An 18031-nucleotide genomic window follows, 5' to 3' on the forward strand; every position below is an offset into this window, starting at 1 on the left:
GCCCCTGCGGCTGATTTTGATTTCCGAGCCCGGCGGAGGGGCTGGGGGGGTCCCCGCGCGTGACATGGGGACAGCCCCCCCCCGCCCGCCTGTCCCCTCGGTGCTAGCGAACGCGCCGCCCCCGCCCCGGGCTGCGCCCCCCGGTGTCCCCTGCCGCCCCCGCCCTAGCCCCGTCCCCAAAGGATGCTTCAGCCCTGCCCCGGGTGCCCGCAGGGCTCGGGACGTGCCCCTCGGGAGGGAGCCGAGCCAGGGGCCCCCCCGCTGGCTCCCGCACCCCCTTTCCAGCGTGGGGGCCGCCTCGCAGCCCCCCGGGACCTGCACTTGCACACGAAGGACTGGTGCCAAAAGAGGAGCGATTTATTTTTCTACGCCAAAATAAATATAAATAAAAGAAAGAGGAATTTAACAAAAAGAAGGATATGGGGAGAGCCCGGCAGGAACCAGCTGAGACCGGCACAACTCGTTTTGGCGGTGCCCTCGGCGGCACAGCCCCCCCTCCCCGCCCCCGACCCCCCTTCCCCGCCAGCCGCCCTCCCGGGACGGGGCTGGCCTCGGGCTGGGGGCGGGGGGTCCCCGCTCTAACCCCCCCCAGACCTTTTTGGAGTATAAATAAATATTTTGCACACTGCGGGGCTCGTGTCTCTGTCGGGGGAGGGGGTTTGGGGGTGCCCCCTCCCTGATGGGAGGCGGGGCGGTGCGGGGCGGGCTGGCCCGGGGGGCACAGCCGGGGTCGGGGTTTACTGGAGCAGAAAACTCCGGGAGAAGTGGAGCGGCACCGCCCGCGCCCCGCGGGGCTGGCAGCGCGGGGGGCACACGGGTGGGAGCTGAGCCCGCCCCCGGGCCGGGCAGCCCCGGCCGTGCAGCGCCGGCAGCCGAGCCCCCTCCCAGCCCTGCCCGCCATCCCGGCCCCCTCACCCAGCCCCCGGCCCCACCAGCTCCATGGCCAATCCTCCCGGGATGCACATCCCCAGCACCCCTTCCACCCCGACCTCCTCCGGCCGAGCCCCCACACATCCCCCACACCCCTCTGTGCACCCTGCTCCCATCAAACACCTTCAACCCCATAAACCGCACCCCAAAACAGCATCATCCATCATCCACCATCCGTCCATCATCCATCATCCACCATCCATCCATCCATCCCTCATCCATCCATCCATCCATCCATCCTCCATCCATCCATCCATCCATCCCTCCCTCCATCCATCCATCCCTCCCTCCATCCATCCATCCCTCCCTCCATCCATCCATCCCTCCCTCCATCCATCCATCCCTCCCTCCATCCATCCATCCCTCCCTCCATCCATCCATCCCTCCCTCCATCCATCCATCCCTCCCTCCATCCATCCATCCCTCCCTCCATCCATCCATCCCTCCCTCCATCCATCCATCCCTCCCTCCATCCATCCATCCCTCCCTCCATCCATCCATCCCTCCCTCCATCCATCCATCCCTCCCTCCATCCATCCATCCCTCCCTCCATCCATCCATCCCTCCCTCCATCCATCCATCCCTCCCTCCATCCATCCATCCCTCCCTCCATCCATCCATCCCTCCCTCCATCCATCCATCCCTCCCTCCATCCATCCATCCCTCCCTCCATCCATCCATCCCTCCCTCCATCCATCCATCCCTCCCTCCATCCATCCATCCCTCCCTCCATCCATCCATCCCTCCCTCCATCCATCCATCCCTCCCTCCATCCATCCATCCCTCCCTCCATCCATCCATCCCTCCCTCCATCCATCCATCCCTCCCTCCATCCATCCATCCCTCCCTCCATCCATCCATCCCTCCCTCCATCCATCCATCCCTCCCTCCATCCATCCATCCCTCCCTCCATCCATCCATCCCTCCCTCCATCCATCCATCCCTCCCTCCATCCATCCATCCCTCCCTCCATCCATCCATCCCTCCCTCCATCCATCCATCCCTCCCTCCATCCATCCATCCCTCCCTCCATCCATCCATCCCTCCCTCCATCCATCCATCCCTCCCTCCATCCATCCATCCCTCCCTCCATCCATCCATCCCTCCCTCCATCCATCCATCCCTCCCTCCATCCATCCATCCCTCCCTCCATCCATCCATCCCTCCCTCCATCCATCCATCCCTCCCTCCATCCATCCATCCCTCCCTCCATCCATCCATCCCTCCCTCCATCCATCCATCCCTCCCTCCATCCATCCATCCCTCCCTCCATCCATCCATCCCTCCCTCCATCCATCCATCCCTCCCTCCATCCATCCATCCCTCCCTCCATCCATCCATCCATCCATCCATCCGTCCCCATAAACCACACCCCAATCCCCTCCATCCATCATCCCCTGTTCAGCCCTATAAACCCCGCCCAGACCCCGCCCACCTGACACTGACCACGCCCCCGGCGCGCTCCGCTCCTTTCCAGGCACGCCCCGCCCCCACCTCCTGCGGACAGGCCACGCCCCAAATCTAGCCCCGCCCCCTTCCCCTCTATTAACCCGGCGCGGGCGGCGGCAGCCCCGAGAAGAGCCACAGCGCGCAGGAGCACAAGGAGCAGGGGAACCGGCTCTTCGGCGGCCGCAAGTACCCCGAGGCCGCCGCCTGCTACGGCCGCGCCATCGTGAGTCCCAGCGGCGCCCCCGGCCCGAGCGGGACCGGAGCCCCGGGGAGGGCACACCCGCACCGCCGTCCCAAGGCCCGGCCCGCGTACCCCGGACGGGACTCCCCGGGAACGGGACCTCCCCCCTGGCCTCGATGGCCCCAGGCTGGCACCTCCCCCGTGGCCTGGACACCCTCCCGGAGCCGGCCTGGCCAGCCTGGGGTGGGGTCCCCGGGGATGGGTCACCCCCGCCGCACACCGGGCCGTGAGGCCCGCAGGGTGGCCCTTCCCCGGCCTGGCCGTCTCCCGAGGCCTGGCCTGGGCATCACCGGGCTGGAACCTCCTCGGGCTGGGCACTGTTCTTCCTCAGGGCCTGGCCAAGATCCCCCTGAGATGGGACCCTTTTAATCTGGACATTGTTCCCTCACTGGGCCTGGCTCGTCCTGGGGTGCTGGGCACAGCTCTGGGCCTGATTCCCCCTCCTGGGCCTGGCCTGGCACCCCCGGCCCTGGCCCTGTCTGGACTTGGACACCCCAGCCCATCCTCTCCCCCACCCAACTCCAAGCTGGACTCCAAGCCCTGCACCCCCCCAGCCTGAGCCTGTTTCCCCTAAACCCTGCAGTGTCCCAGGGCTGTGCTGGGTGGGGCAGAGCCACGCTGGGACAGTCGGGGTGCCAGGGGGACAGTCCCCTCTGGGGGCAGGGACACGGGCTGCCCTATGGGGACTGTCCCCAATCCCTGCCAGCGCCTCCCCACGGGGTGCACGCCCCGGCTGGCACTGCTGGCCCTGCCTGCCCAGGGTGACAGCGCTGCGCCGCTGGCTCGGCGAGTCACCGTCTGTCACCCGGCCGCCAGCACGTCCTGGCGCTGCCGCCGCCACCGACATGGGCCTGTCCCCGCAGAACCGGAACCCCTTGGTGGCCGTGTACTACACCAACCGGGCCCTGTGCTACCTGAAGATGCAGCAGCACGACAAGGCGCTGGCCGACTGCAAGCGGGCGCTGGAGCTGGACGGGCAGTCCGTGAAGGCTCACTTCTTCCTGGGCCAGTGCCAGATGGAGATGGAAAACTACGACGAGGCCATCGCCAACCTGCAGAGAGGTGAGCGGGCACGCTGCCACTGTGCCCTGCTCCTGTCTGCTGGGAGAGGGCCAGCAGGGCGACAGGGACGCCGCAGCTGGCGCTGAGGTGCCCTTTCTCTGCCCAGCCTACAACCTCGCCAAGGAGCAGCGGCTGAATTTCGGGGACGACATCCCCAGCGCGCTGCGCATCGCCAAGAAGAAACGCTGGAACAGCATCGAGGAGAAGCGCATCAACCAGGAGAACGAGCTGCACTCCCACCTGACCAAGCTGATCGTGGCCGAGAAGGAGAGGTAACAGGGCGCCTGGAGAGGCTTTTTGGGTGCCACCAGGCTGGCACAGCTCTGTGTGAGGTGTCTCTGCAGAGCCCTGCAGCAGGGAGGGGAGTGACAATGCTCCCCCATCTCCTGGTCTCCCACTCTGTCCTAGGGAGCTGGCGGAGTGCCGAAAGACTCAGCAGGAGGAAAACACAGACGAGAGCCGGAGCCGTGTTCAGCTGGCCAGCATCGAGGCCAAACACGTGAGTGGGGGGCTGGGGGCTTCCTCATCCCGTCCTCATCCCCATCCTCATGCTCTGCTGCAGCCAGGGGAGCTGCAGGGCTGCAGCTGTGCAGGTGAAAGCTGGGAGACCTTGGGACACAGCACAGCACAGTAGCCTTCATTCTATAGCTCGAGCCACTACTGCAGGGCTGTTGTGTCCCCCCATGATGGCTTCCCCTGCTCTGTCACCTCTTGTCCCAGCCTGGCAGCAGTGAGGTGTGCTGTGCTTATTGTTCCCTGAGGAAACACAAGTGGCTCTCGGCCACATGTGGGTCTGGGTGCTGGGGACTAATCCCAGATAAAAATAGGCCCACAAAGGAAGGTTATTTGTAAGCTGGATCACTCCTGCCAGTTCAGTCAGGAGCTGCACAGGCAGAGGGGCCACTGAGGTCCTGCCCCAATACCCATGGTGGGAGGCTTTGGGGCTCTCCCTGGGGACCTGTAGCCCCTACACACCAGGGACCCCGTGTCCTCAAGGGCTTGTCTTTCAGGACAAATACCTGGCAGACATGGACGAGCTCTTCTCCCAAGTGGATGAGAAGAGGAAGGTGAGTGTGGCCCAGCCTGTGTTCCTGTAAACCTGCTGTGTACCCTGCTCTCTGCTCTGAGCCAGCACCACCTCCCAGCCCACTTTCCTGACCCAGCTGTGCCTCTCTCGAGCCAGAAGCGGGACATCCCTGACTACCTGTGTGGGAAGATCAGTTTTGAGCTGATGAGAGAGCCCTGCATCACGCCCAGCGGGATCACCTACGACAGGAAGGACATTGAGGAGCATCTCCAGGTACTCCGGGCCAGGGGGCTTTCCCAGGACCTTGCCTGGGTGGGAAGGCATCTTTTTGCTCAACTCAGAGCTCCGCAGGCTCCTTGGGTTTGCTCCCAGTTACCTGCCCGGGCAGCTCCCTGTGGAGCAGGCGCTGCCGGGCCCTGCCCAAAGCGGAGGCGGCTCTTGGCAGGGGTCTCACACCCTGACCTGCCCTCTCCTGCTGGGAGGCACCTCCGAGGGGCTCTCCCCCTTGCCGTGGGCAGGTGCCACGCGGCGCTGGCCTCACGGCCACCCGCGCCCCGGGGCTGAGCCTGGGCACGTGGAGTAACCGGTTCCCCCGCAGCGCGTGGGGCATTTCGACCCGGTGACGCGGAGCCCCCTGACCCAGGACCAGCTGATCCCCAACCTCGCCATGAAGGAGGTGATAGACGCGTTCATCTCGGAGAACGGCTGGGTGGAGGATTACTGAGGGGCCGGGGGCTGCCCTGGCACAGCTGGCTCTCCCCGGGCTGGCACCATGCCTTACTCGCTCTCCGGCTGTCCCCGCTCCGCCCCAGCTGCCCAGGGCCTGGCGCTGGGCGAGGGCATGTCACCATGTCCCCTTCCCGAGGAGGCGGGCACCACGGCTCCCTGGCTCCCCTCTCCCGCTCCGGGAGCTGCCTGGGGGTTGGAATGCTGGCTCCTCGGCAGTGGCCTCACCACCATGTCTGCCACCCCCTCAGCCAGGGCAGCCACAGTCCCCAGAGAGCACGTCCCGCTCCAGGGATTGCCACAGGGGGCTGGCTGGGATGAGCACCTGGAGCCCCGTCCTTCCCTGTGTTTAGAGTTGTTTCTCCTCCTTCCACCTCCTGCCTGGCCAGGGTTGGGCCCTCTTCCCAGTAAACAGCCACTTACCGGGGTGCTGCTGCACCCTCTGGCTTTTCCTGGGAAACAACTGGCCCAGGGCTGGAAGGGGCTGGTTCCCACCTCCCCCTCCCCACTGGGACTGCGGTTCCCTAAGAACAACCACCTGGGTTAAAGTTCTTCTTCCTTTTAATGAGATCCCTTAAAAACCCTACAAAAAATAACCAACAGATTTGCATCCAAGTGAGATTCCAGCGTTTCGGTCGGCCGACGGCCTGCCTGGCTTTTGAGTGCCCTCTGGAAGTTTGCCAATGTCCATTAAAAAATATATATATAGAAAAAGAATAAAAAAAATTCAGCAATAAACGTGGAAAAGGATCTGGAGTGGTTCACAGCAGCCATTTCTGGGGATATCCTGGCTGGGGAATCGCTGCCATCCTGGGGGGACCAGGTGTGCTCCAGGGATGTAGCAACACACAGCGTGCTTCAGTAGAACAACTTTAATCCAAAGACCAGTAAAAACCAAAACTTTCTCAGGCAGTTGGTCCCAATAGCAGTGGCCTGTCCCTGAGGGTGGCAGGAGCTGGAGCTCCTGGCCTGGCTGGGATGCTGGTGAGGCATCCTCGTCCTGCCAGCCCTAGCCCAGGAAGGTGGAGATGAAGACGCTGGTGTCCAGGTTGAGAGTGGCGTGCCACCAGCGGTCAGGGAAGTACAGCACCTGCAGGGGACAGCAGTGGGGTCCCACGGCTCTGGCTGGGACGCCCGGGGTCCCCCGCAGCCCTGCCTCACCTCCCCGGGGCGCAGGGTGCACTCCAGCGGGCGCTGGGCCGGCGGCAGCGCGGGGTAGGTGTGCTGCAGCCAGGCCAGCGTGCTCTCGTTGGGGTGGAAGTGCGGGGTCTGCTCCGGCGGGTACAGGAACCAGCGCTGCAAAACACCGCGGCCACATCCCCTCCCACCCCCTCCGGCCCTGCCAGGGACACCCGGCAGGGGCCTGCTTCTGTGCCCCCTCCCCAAATCCTTCCTTCCCCCAGGGCTCCGTTCTCACCTTCCTGCCGAAAATCACCTCGGAGAAACCGGGGCCGTGCCAGTGGAAGGGAACGCCAGAGCCTGAGCCTGGTGGGAGTAGAGGGGTGGTGCTGGGGAGAGCCCCCAGTCCCGGCCCAGTCCTGGCCCAGTGCCGGCCCAATCCCATCCCAGTCCCATCCCAGTCCCGGCCCAATCCCATCCCAATCCCATCCCAGTCCCGGCCCAATCCCGTCCCAGTCCCGGCCCAGTCCCATCCCATGGGTTCCTGTCCCAGTCCCGTCCCACACCCACCTGCGATGCCAAAGCTGTAGGCGGGGCTGGTGCCCGGGATGCGGAAGGGAGGGGGCACGTAGTGCTGGAAGAGGGGCTCCCACTCGGTGAAGTTGTTGTCCCCGAAGAAGTAGAGGGTGTCTGGGGGGACACGGGAGCTGAGCCCGGCCGGGGCAGCGGCTGCGGGGGGCGGGACGGCGCTACCCACCGCTGCCCAGGCGCGCCGGGTCCTGCGGCTTCAGCAGCTGCTCCACGTACTGCTGGAACGGCACATCCACTGCGGGACGGAGCGATGAGCGGGGAACGGAGCGGGGAACGGGGAACGGGAGCGGGGAACGGAGCGAGGAGCGGGAAACGGGAGCGAGGAGAGGGGAACGGGAGCGGGGAACGGGAGCAGGGAACGGGAGCGAGGAGAGGGGAACGGGAGCGAGGAGCGGGGAACGGGAGCGAGGAGCGGGGAACGGGAGCGAGGAGCGGGGAACGGGAGCGAGGAGCGGGGGAATGGGAGGGATGAGCGGAGGAAAGGCAGGGATGAGCGGGGAACGGGAGCGAGGAGCGGGGAACGGGAGCGGGGAACGGGAGCGAGGAGCGGGGAACGGGAGCGAGGAGCGGGGCAGCAGCAGCCCCGCGGGCGGCACGGCCCCGCGCTCACCTTTGCGGTACGAGTAGGTGTTGGCCGTGCTGAGGCGCACCGGGAAGGGCCCGAAGGCCGCCAGCAGCTTCTCCCGGGTGCAGAGGGCTCGGAACGCCTGGGGATGGAGCGCGGGGAGCCGGGATGCTGCCGCCGCTCCCGGGGCACCGGGGGGTGCGCCCCAGCCGGAACCCTCCGTCCCCTCGCGGCACTCACCGAATTGTCCGTGACCCCACCGAGGATCACTGGCCGGGAGAAGGCGAACCTGGGGGCGGCATCCAGCGGGGTCCCGCACGGGCGGAGCTCGGGGACCGGCACTGACCCACCCCGGGGCACCGGGACCGGCCCCGACCCACCCCGAGACTGGCTCCAAAGCACCCCCGGGGCACCGGGTCCGTGCTGACCACCTTCCCCCAGGTTTTCCCCCGGGGCTCCCGGGCCCGCCCCCCCCCAGCCGCCCCCGCCGCTCCCCGTTAGCCCGCCCGGTGCACCGGAACTGTCCCGGGCCCTGTCTCGGTGCCGGGCCCCCCGTACCGCTGCAGGAAGAGGGAGTAGGTGAGGGAGGCATCGGCTCGCTCCACGGTGCAGCGTGGCTCCTCCGGCACCGTGCCCGCCAGCCTGCAACGGGAGACTCCGCTCGGCACCGGCACCAGGACCCGCACAGGGACCGGGGCAGCCCCTGCCCTTACCAGCCGCCGTCCGGAGGGTCGGTGCAGGCGCCGGGCCGGACCCAGCCCAGCAGCAGCAGCGGCAGCAGCCGCGGGGCCGCCGCCATCGGGACCGGCACCGGAGACACCGGGAACTACAACTCCCGGCATGCACCGCGAGCACACGGTGAACGCGGTCATTGGCTGGGCCCGTCACTACGGGTCCCGGTAAGGGCCATCACTTATAAGGCAGCGGAAAGCGAGCCCCGCCTCACGGGTTAAAGAGGCCGCCCGACCCCAGGCGACAACAGCATGGGGACAGCGGGACACCGCAGGGCGGGACCCTGCGGAGCGGGGCCGGGGCCCCTCCCAGCGGTCCCTGCATCCAGGCGAAGCAAAGACAGGAGTCATGGCTCGAATCAGCTGCTGGTTTGTTTTAATCCAGTAAAAAACGGCTGGGGTGCCCCCCAGGCCTTATTTACACAAATAAATACACGGAGGGCGGTGCCAGGGGCATGGGGCAGGGCACGCTGCCTGCCCCGCTCCCCCCTGCCCACCCCGCTGCCAGCTGCCCTGCAGGGGCAGGGCTCAGGTGTCTTCGGGGGGCTCAGGTGTGCTCGGGGGGCTCAGGTGTACTCGCAGAGGTGGCCGCAGCCAGCGGGGCAGTGGGAGCTGGTCTCCAGCCACTTCATGATGTGCTGCAGGTGGCCACCATGGCTGCAGCCCTGGCACCAGACGAAGAGCCCCTTCACCACGTGGTGACACACGGCACACATGCTGGCACACTGCCGACACCTGCACCAGGAGATTCGGGTGGGTGTGGGCAGGGAGAGCCCTTGGGGGGCAATAAGGGGGAACAGGGGCACCCACAGGCCCCTCTGGGCCCCTGACCTGTCACAGATCCAGCCCCTGTTGCTCATGGGCCGCTTGCAGTTGCTGCAGTTGACGTGCAGGGTGGTGGAAGCCTGGTTGAGGCAGTTGATGGCACGGCAGGTGCTCAGCTTGATCACCTCGTTGGAGATGTTCCAGAGCTGGAAGCGCTGCAGCAGGTCGATGTAGGACGTGTACCAGTGCTCCTGGGGACAGCCACAGGCAGCTGAGCCTCCGCATCCACCTGAAACCCCCTCAGGACTCCAGCCCTGCATCCCAAAGGCAAGATTCCCCTGGGGGCTCAGCCTGGAGAAAAGGAGGCTCAGGGGGGGCCTTCTCACTCTACAAGTCCCTGACAGGAGGGTGGAGCCAGGTGGGGTCAGGCTCTGCTCCCAGGGAACAGGGACAGGAAAAGAGGAAATGGCCTCAAGCTGGGCCAGAGGAGGTTTAGGTTGGATATTAGGGAGAATTTCTTCGTGGAAAGGGTGGTCAGGCATTGGCACAGGCTGCCCGTTGCAGTGGTGGAGTCACCATCCCTTGGGAGGATCTAAAAGCTGTGTGGATGTGGCACCTCAGGACATGGTTCAGAGGTGACCTTGGCAGTGCTGGGGGAATGGTTGGACTCAATGATCTTAGAAGCCTTTTCCAACCTAAAGGATTCTGTGATCCTCTGCTCCCTGCAGTGGGAGAATGGCTCTGCAGTGCTGAGGAACAGCATCCTTCCCTGCATCAACAGGGTGAGGACACCTCCCCACCCCAGCCCTGCAGAGCCCACTCAAATCCCTGCCAGGACTGCTGGTGGGGCTGCCAGAACCCTGGGGCTGCTCACTCTGCCTCAGAGCTGCCCTGCCAGGGCCTGCAGGAGAAGGAGCATGCCCCGGCGCCAGGCAGGAGCCCATCCCAGGGGGATGCACCCGCTGCGGGTGCCAGCGAGGCGCGGCCCTGCCCTCGGGGCCGTACCTGCGTCTGCTCATCGATCTCCTTGCGGATGCGCTCTCCCAGCACGATGAGCACGGACACGGCCGTCTGCACGTCGCCCTGCTCGGCGTAGAAGAGCAGCGTGTCCCGCACGATGGGGTTGAAGAAGTCGGAGGGCAGGCGGTTCTCGTACAGAGAGTGGGAGATGGAGATGAGCGAGAAGGACTCCACGGGCGTCAGCGACACCGTCTCGGCCTCGTTGCCGCTGACGTGAGGGGAGTCGGCCTTGTCCTGCAGGTGGTCCAAGGCCGACGGGTTGTCCACGATTTCGTGGCGCAGGGGGAAGGCTTCCTGGGGAAGGCTGTACTCCTGCTCTTCAGCTGCGAGGAGAAGAGCAGGAGTGAGCAGAGCAAACCCAGCGGGGACAGACAGCACGTCCCCCAGCGCGCTCACCGTGCGGGTTCTCGTGGTCCATCATGTACAGGTCGTCCTCGTCTGCCTCCACGTCCCCCAGCAGGTAATCCGCAGGGACGTCGCTGCCCTCCGTCTCCTCGTTGTCTGCGTGCCCATGGAAAGAGAAATCAGCTCATCACACCACTGGATCCACCTCCCAGTGCCCTGCCCAGCATGCCAGGCTGTGCTCGAGCCACACAGCTCAGCTCCCCACCACTGTCACTGTCACCCCAGGTCACGGGGGAACACTGTCCTTCTGCAGCGCCCTGGGGCTCAGTGCCCTTCACCCTGGGGCTGCAGCACATTCAGCCACCCCAGTTCACAGGACAAATGCCCCAGTTTGTGGCCTATCTACGGCTGAGGAGGGAGGAGCTGTGGGGCTGCACTGTGCCCAGGCAGGGGTGTTACCCTCGTTGTTGATCAGGGTGGAGGAGGAATCCATGAGGATGTTCTCTGGGCGGCTTTCTCCTTTGCTGCGGTCCAGTCTGGACTCGCTGCCCAGCCCAGCAGGGATATCTTTCAGGTTAAAGCTGGGGAAAAAGCCATATTTAACAGTCAGAGGAGTATAAAGTTTCCATTTCAGCCAGCAAACAGCCTGGATACAGGTGTCCAGTTGCAATTTGAATGGAGAAACATGAGATATGGTGATATCCCTTCGTGGGCAGAAGGGATAACACCAGTCCCCACTGTGTGAGTTACAAATAAAGACACATTGTGACAGTGATCACAGCCCTTCCTGCAAGCCTGGTGGCACTGCACACGCACTGCAAAGGTCTCCCTGAAGAATTCCACAGCTGGGCAGGCTCTTGGCTCCATCTCCTTCCCCTCAGAGGCAGGTGAACAGGAGCTGCCTTGCTCCAAGGTGCCTGGCTGTCAGTTATGCATCACCATGCTTGGCCTTCACCGAGATGGAGAAGGGAAGGGATGGGGCTGGAGCAGAGCCCAGCTCCCCAGGCTGCTGCCTGCCATCTCAGACAGGCACAGCCATGCAGCTGGAGGCAGAGCTTGGTGAAGGACAGTGCTTGTTTCCTTTGGTGTTATTTGAGGATCTGTCACTCACTGGGAACCCGGTCCTGCGAGGTCTGACAGCTCATTTGGAGTCCTCACCCCACATGTTTATGTCATTGAGAAGAGGAAAAACAAGTTTTCCTGCTTCATCAGCCCACAGCGGGCTCTCCACGCCAGCCAGCTGCTGGCAGAGCTGGGCTGTGCTCTGCCTTGGAAAGGCTCCAGAAGAAACCTCTGCACACTGGCAGTTCCAGCTCCAGCCATGAGACACCTCCTCCAGCCCCAGCCCTTGGTCACCATCACTGCCCTGGGCACTGCTGAGCCTCACCTCAGATCCTGGGGTCACTTTTGGGGCCCTCAAGACAGGAAAGACACTGAGGGGCTGGAGCATGTCCAGGGAAGAGAACAGAGCTGGGGAAGGAGCTGGAGCACCAGGAGCAACTGAGGGAGCTGGAAAGGGGCTCAGCCTGGAGAAAAGGAGGCTCAGGGGAGACCTTCTCAGCTCCACAACTCTGACAAGAGGGGGGAACTAGGGGAGTCAGGCTCTGCTCCCTGGGAACAGGGACAGGAGAAGAGGAAATGGCCTCAAAATGTGCCAAAGGAGGCTTAGATTGGATCTTGGGAAAATTTCTTCATGGAAAGGGTGGTGAGGAACTGGCACTGCTCCAGGGCAGTGGTGGAGTCTCCACCCCTGCAGATACTCAACATCATGTAGATGTGGTGCTTAGGGACATGGTTTAGTGGTGGCCTTGGCTGTGCTGCTGGGGGAATGATCTCAGAGGACTTTTCCAACGTTAGAGATTCTGTAATTCATGAATTCAGTAACTGCAAAGCTGGTCCAGCCCCTGCCCCACCACAGGCCAAACTTTGGTTGAAGGAGAGAAGGGAGCAGTGTGTGAGGCTGCACATTTTGAGGCCAGGCTGGCCACACCAACATGGGAAGTGGCTTCATTCAAACAATGCCAGCATGCAAACCAGCACAGCCTGAGGCTGAGGGAGAGCTGTCCCTGTGTCTGGGGTAGGTTAGGTATTATATGGAAATTGTTCCCCGGGATGGTGGGCAGGCCCTGGCACGGGGTGCCCAGAGAAGCTGTGGCTGCCCCTGGATCCCTGGCAGTGTCCAAGGGCAGGCTGGATGGGGTTGGAACCACCTGGGATAATGGCAGGTGTCCCTCCCCATGGCAGGGGGTGATACAAGATGATGTGTAAGATCCTTTCCTTGGAATGAGATAAGCTTTAAGGCTCCTTCCAACCCAAACCATTCTGCTATTCCGTGATGTGACTCTGTAACCCCATCCCAGCCAAGGAGCCGTTCCCACTCCCCCCTCACGGAGCTATCCCCTCATCTCATGGCTGCCTGCAGCTCCCACCCCGTACCTGTTCATGAGTGGGAGGGCAGTGCTGCCTTTGCCCATGCTGTGGTTGAGGTTGGCGGACGACACGGTGCCGAGGCTGGAGTAGATGATCCTCAGCATCGTCCACGTCTGCGCCACCTGTGTGGAGCACATTCCCTGTCAGAGCTGCCCAGGCTCCCCCCGCAGCCCGGCCATCCCTCAGCTCACCTGGTTGCGCTCCAGCCCCTTGGCCACCTTGGCGTTGTGGTCGCAGAGCTCGGCCAGCGGCCGGCCGGCCAGCGCGTACTGCTTGGCCGTGTGCACGAACCAGTCCATGCTGCCGCTCTCCACGTCCGTCTCGAACACGCTGAGGGCGCTGCAGGACGAGATGTACTCAAACTGCTCCGTGGGGTCCAGCTTGCGCTTGAAGAAGATGGGGTGGCGCCGGTCGCCGATGTAGGGCTTGCGGTTGGAGTCGGAGGAGATGAGGCTCTCCTTGGCGGCGAAGGCCAGGTCTCCGTAGAGGCTGTAGCACAGCCCCTCGGGGTTGGCCCGCTCGATGGGCTGGCTGGCGTCCTTGAAGATGTGCTGGTAAAGGGTGCTGTCCTTGGAGCCCGACAGGAGGAAGTAGGGGTCGTGCAGGTGCCGCCACACGATGCCCGTGGTGACGTCCTTGTGCTCCTCGAACATGGCGGAGGGGATGAAGGGGCGGCGCACGTCCCACACGTAGATGTTGTGGTCCACCATCATGGAGCAGGTGGCGATGTGGTGCTTGCACTCGGGGCGCCACTTCACCCGCGCCACCGAGGCGATGGTCTGCACGCAGTAGATCTCCTTGGCCCGCGTCGTGTTCATGTCCCACACCTTCACCATCTTGTCACGGCCACCTGTGGCCAGCCAGCCCCTGGGACAGGGACGGAGCAGTGCTCACCTCTGTCCCCACCGTGGCACGGAATTGCTCACAGCACACGTGTGACCACATCCACGCCACAGGAACGCAGCTGGGCTGCAATCCCATCCTCCCAGGAGCTCCCCTGGCACCTCTGCTCTGCAACAACCAGGTCAGGCAGAACCCCCTTCGTGCCCCCAGTTATGGCCCTGCTCCTCTAGAGCCACATCCCAGTCCGACCAGTTCCCTCTGGCTCTGCTTTCCTCTGGCCAGGCACAGCAGAGAGGAAAAGGCCATTCTGAGCATATTTCAGTGCCCCTCTAAGATCACGAGCAGTGGCAGCACTGCCTGGCAGGGAGTGAGGAGAGACCTGCACACTGTAGCAGCTCCTTCCACATCCTTCCCAGCAACCTCCCAGGAAAGGCAGGAGGGAAACACGACTGAACACAAGCGAGCTGTGTCCCAGAGCAGCCAACTAGTGCCTTCCTCAAGCTGAGCACTGGAGCAAGGGCTGCTGTGACACTGCTATACACAACCATAAAACACCCAGTGCCTCAAACACCCCTAATTTATCAAAAAACAAACCTCAAACACCCTTACACCACCCCAAATGCTCAAATCAATCCTATCTCCCAGCAACATCCCAGCCCCTGACACAAGGGGACGCGGTATCACAGACCACACCTTCCCCCACAAAATCCCAGTCCTGTTTTTAGGGTCTCTTGTCCTGCAAGGCCGGGGGGCTGGCAGGCCCACACTGACCTGTCCTCGGGGTGCCAGTCGCAGCAGAAGACGGGCCCGTTGTGGGCTGTGAACATCCTCTCGTAGCGGTCGGGCCGGCGGATGTCCCACAGCTGCACGTTCCCGTTCTCGAAGGTGGCGGCGAAGGTGAAATAGTCCCGGATGCTGAACTGCACATCACGCACGCTCTCCGACTGGCCTGGGAGGGGACACGAGGTAAGAGCTCCAGCAAAGGTAAAAATCCCACTGGAAGAGCCATGGCACAGAGAGGAGGGGCAGCAGGGAGTGCTGTGACTGTCTTCCATCACCCACACAGTGCACTGAGAGGCAAGAGAAGGCACCAAAATGCCTCTCAGCTCCTTCTGGGCATCACACCCTGAGCAAACCCTCCTCTTGGGCAAGGGGAACAACAAAACCCCCAACCCTTGCCTCTCCTAAGGGTGAAGGAACAAGCAAGGAAAGGACAAAGCTCCCAAACTCTGCCTCCCCACAGGGAAAGGGGACAACAGCAGCCACGTCTGTACCAGAGAAGGTGCTGACGGAGTCCTTCTTGCGCAGGTCGAAGCACTTCATGTAGCCGTCCTGGGAGCCGCTGAGCAGCATGTACACCTCGGTGGGGTGGAAGCACACCTTGTTGACAGTGCGCTTGTGCTCCGTGAACAGCTGGTCCTGCTTGTTGCGCGACGGCTTGCCCAGGTTCCAGGTGACCACCACGCCGTTGGTGGCGGCGGTGGCCAGCAGGTTCTCGTCCATCTGGTGCCACACCACGTCGGCGCAGCTGAAGTTCAGGGAGGGCTTGCGGCCCACGCGGAGGTTCAGCTTCTCCACAAACTGCTCCTCCTCGATGGAGTAGATCTTGAAGATGTTGCGGCCGGCCACCACCACCTGGGCGGCGTCCCGGCACACGCTGATGGCGTTGGCAGGGGCGTCCAGGTGGCAGAACATGGTGCGGCCGGTCAGCGCGTTGCCCCCCAGGGCGGTGGTGACCCTGGCCATCTTCTCCATGGCTGTCCTCGGGGCGCTGTCCCCTCTCCAGCAGGCTGCCTGCACACCCGCACGGCCGCCCTGCTCCACCTCAGCCAGAGCTGGGCGGGGACAGGCTGGGCTCCCGTGGCTCCTGCCGGGCCCTGGTGGCTCCGACCGCGGCTTCTTGTGGCTGCATCAACGGGCTGAGCAGGTGAGAGGCCACAGCTGCCTGTGGGAGGGAGACACAGCCCCACTCCGGGCTCTCCTCCTGCCACCCTCTGTGGCTTCCTCTCAGGGAGTTCCTGAAAACCTCCTCTGGGTTCCCTCTTCCCTCCTCGGCCACAGCCTGAGAGGTTTTGCTGTTGCTGATAATCCAGGTCAAGCACAGCGCTGTGGTTGAAGTGAGCAGTGTCTGCAGCACGAGGTGGAGTGAAGTGAGGCCACGGCTACCTCCGTGGGGCACTCGGAGCCCCAGAGCCCGCAAGAGCCAGGGGATGACCCTCCTTCTCTGGGGGGCAGCAGTTACTCCAGGCTCCTGGAGGGATCACGGGTCCCACGGGCTGTGTCCTCCAGAGCTGGGCTGAGCTCCTGCCACAGCACTGCCCTCCCCTGCCAGGCCCCACTGATCCCTCACACCGCACACTCCCACCTCCTCAGGGCCCCTTCCCACCCTCACAGCCCCCTGGGGGTCCCGTCCTCCCCCGAGGCCACCCGCAGCCCCTCATATCCCACAGTGCCACCCCACCAGGGCCCTCTCCTGACCCCCAGCCCCCCGGACCCCTCAGAGCCCACTCCCCCCTCTCTGCAGAGCCCGCTCCTGATCCAGAGCCCCTTCAGGGCCCGCTCCTGACCCACAGCCCCTTCAGAGCCCGCTCCTGATCCAGAGCCCCTTCAGAGCCCACTCGGTTCCCTCAGGGGCCCCCTCACCCCATACCCTGCTCAGGGCCCTTCCCACCCCTCAGAGCCCCCGGGGCCCTCTCACATCCCCCTCCCGCCTCACAGAGTCTCCTGCCGCTGCCTGCCGGTCGCGGAGCGCTCCGTGCGGGGCCCCGGTGCCGCTCCCGAAGCCGAGCCCGGTGCCGGTTCCCGCTCGGGCCGAGCAGGCCCCGCCGCCGAGCTCCCGCCAGGCCACGCCCCCTTCCGCCATTGGGACCCGCCCCCTCCAGACGGACCACGCCCCTTCCGACGGCGGGGCACGGCCCCTGGCTCCAGGCCACGCCCCCTGACGCTACCCGGATGCGCCTCCCGCCGTCTGACCACGCCCCCTCCGTCCCGCCCATTGTTCAGCCCCGCCCATCTGTGACAAGACCACACCTCCCGCAGCTCTGCTCCGCCCCTGTCCGTAGACCACGCCCCCGTCTTTAGACCACGCCTTTCTGGTCCCCTGCACCAGGCCACGCCCCCTTCCTGACCGGAGATCCATCAGACCCCGCCCATTTCCATGCCGATCAAGAGGCCCCGCCCCGTATGAAGCCCCGCCCCCACGCAGGCCCCGCCCCCGCCCGGTATAGGGCGCGCTGGGGGCGCGGGGCCATGGCGGGCACTGAGCCTTGGGGTGCGGGCCCTGAGCCCTGGGGGGCGGGCACTGAGCCTTGGGGTGCGGGCCCTGAGCCCTGGGGGGCGGGCACTGAGCCTTGGGGTGCGGGCCCTGAGCCCTGGGGGGCGGGCACTGAGCCTTGGGGTGCGGGCCCTGAGCCCTGGGGGGCGGGCACTGAGCCTTGGGGTGCGGGCCCTGAGCCCTGGGGGGCGGGCACTGAGCCTTGGGGTGCGGGCCCTGAGCCCTGGGGGGCGGGCACTGAGCCTTGGGGTGCGGGCCCTGAGCCCTGGGGGGCGGGCACTGAGCCTTGGGGTGCGGGCCCTGAGCCCTGGGGGGCGGGCACTGAGCCTTGGGGTGCGGGCCCTGAGCCCTGGGGGGCGGGCACTGAGCCTTGGGGTGCGGGCCCTGAGCCCTGGGGGGCGGGCACTGAGCCTTGGGGTGCGGGCCCTGAGCCCTGGGGGGCGGGCACTGAGCCTTGGGGTGCGGGCCCTGAGCCCTGGGGGGCGGGCACTGAGCCTTGGGGTGCGGGCCCTGAGCCCTGGGGGGCGGGCACTGAGCCTTGGGGTGCGGGCCCTGAGCCCTGGGGGGCGGGCACTGAGCCTTGGGGTGCGGGCCCTGAGCCCTGGGGGGCGGGCACTGAGCCTTGGGGTGCGGGCCCTGAGCCCTGGGGGGCGGGCACTGAGCCTTGGGGTGCGGGCCCTGAGCCCTGGGGGGCGGGCACTGAGCCTTGGGGTGCGGGCCCTGAGCCCTGGGGGGCGGGCACTGAGCCTTGGGGTGCGGGCCCTGAGCCCTGGGGGGCGGGCACTGAGCCTTGGGGTGCGGGCCCTGAGCCCTGGGGGGCGGGCACTGAGCCTTGGGGTGCGGGCCCTGAGCCCTGGGGGGCGGGCACTGAGCCTTGGGGTGCGGGCCCTGAGCCCTGGGGGGCGGGCACTGA

At 65.0% G+C, this 18031-nt stretch overlaps 3 protein-coding genes across 8 annotated transcripts in view; 1 reads left to right on the plus strand and 2 right to left on the minus strand.

Moving 5' to 3' along the window:
* Positions 1 to 6185, plus strand: part of STUB1 (STIP1 homology and U-box containing protein 1) — an 11638-nt gene extending 5453 nt beyond the window's left edge. Inside the window, exons 2-8 of the mRNA XM_039731782.1 lie at positions 2483 to 2602; positions 3484 to 3682; positions 3789 to 3954; positions 4091 to 4181; positions 4693 to 4749; positions 4866 to 4982; positions 5308 to 6185. Coding sequence (XP_039587716.1) covers positions 3541 to 3682; positions 3789 to 3954; positions 4091 to 4181; positions 4693 to 4749; positions 4866 to 4982; positions 5308 to 5433 — 699 coding nt within the window. The 5' untranslated portion in view covers positions 2483 to 2602; positions 3484 to 3540 and the 3' untranslated portion in view covers positions 5434 to 6185. The remainder of the gene's footprint in view (positions 1 to 2482; positions 2603 to 3483; positions 3683 to 3788; positions 3955 to 4090; positions 4182 to 4692; positions 4750 to 4865; positions 4983 to 5307) is intronic.
* On the minus strand, positions 5979 to 8585 carry JMJD8 (jumonji domain containing 8). Of its 3 annotated transcripts, none has more exons than XM_039731775.1 (9): positions 8424 to 8585; positions 8269 to 8352; positions 7951 to 7999; positions 7756 to 7852; positions 7312 to 7380; positions 7125 to 7244; positions 6853 to 6920; positions 6597 to 6704; positions 5979 to 6525 (listed from the first exon to the last, which is right to left on the minus strand). In XM_039731775.1, the coding sequence occupies exons 1-9, from the start codon at positions 8507 to 8509 to the stop codon at positions 6445 to 6447; spliced, it is 762 nt and encodes a 253-aa protein (XP_039587709.1). In that variant the 5' UTR covers positions 8510 to 8585; the 3' UTR covers positions 5979 to 6444. The 3 variants fall into 3 exon arrangements, with proteins under 3 accessions (XP_039587709.1, XP_039587710.1, XP_039587708.1); XM_039731774.1 differs by having other exon boundaries at positions 6293 to 6525; positions 6597 to 6731; XM_039731776.1 differs by lacking the exon at positions 7312 to 7380 and having other exon boundaries at positions 6597 to 6731.
* Positions 8586 to 8795: 210 nt separating this feature from the next.
* On the minus strand, positions 8796 to 16719 carry WDR24 (WD repeat domain 24). Of its 4 annotated transcripts, none has more exons than XM_039731712.1 (10): positions 16561 to 16719; positions 15119 to 15972; positions 14616 to 14793; positions 13193 to 13868; positions 13008 to 13123; positions 11031 to 11152; positions 10623 to 10727; positions 10212 to 10549; positions 9273 to 9520; positions 8796 to 9176 (listed from the first exon to the last, which is right to left on the minus strand). In XM_039731712.1, exons 2-10 carry the CDS (start codon positions 15597 to 15599, stop codon positions 9008 to 9010), a joined length of 2433 nt encoding a protein of 810 aa, XP_039587646.1. In that variant the 5' UTR covers positions 15600 to 15972; positions 16561 to 16719; the 3' UTR covers positions 8796 to 9007. The 4 variants fall into 4 exon arrangements, with proteins under 4 accessions (XP_039587646.1, XP_039587647.1, XP_039587644.1 ...); XM_039731713.1 differs by having other exon boundaries at positions 15119 to 16068; XM_039731710.1 differs by having other exon boundaries at positions 15119 to 16095.
* Between the last annotated feature and the right edge of the window lie 1312 nt (positions 16720 to 18031).

Source organism: Passer montanus, unplaced genomic scaffold, assembly GCF_014805655.1.
Source record: "Passer montanus isolate IOZ18808 unplaced genomic scaffold, ASM1480565v1 scaffold8, whole genome shotgun sequence".
In the NCBI taxonomy this organism is placed as follows: Eukaryota; Metazoa; Chordata; class Aves; order Passeriformes; family Passeridae; genus Passer; species Passer montanus.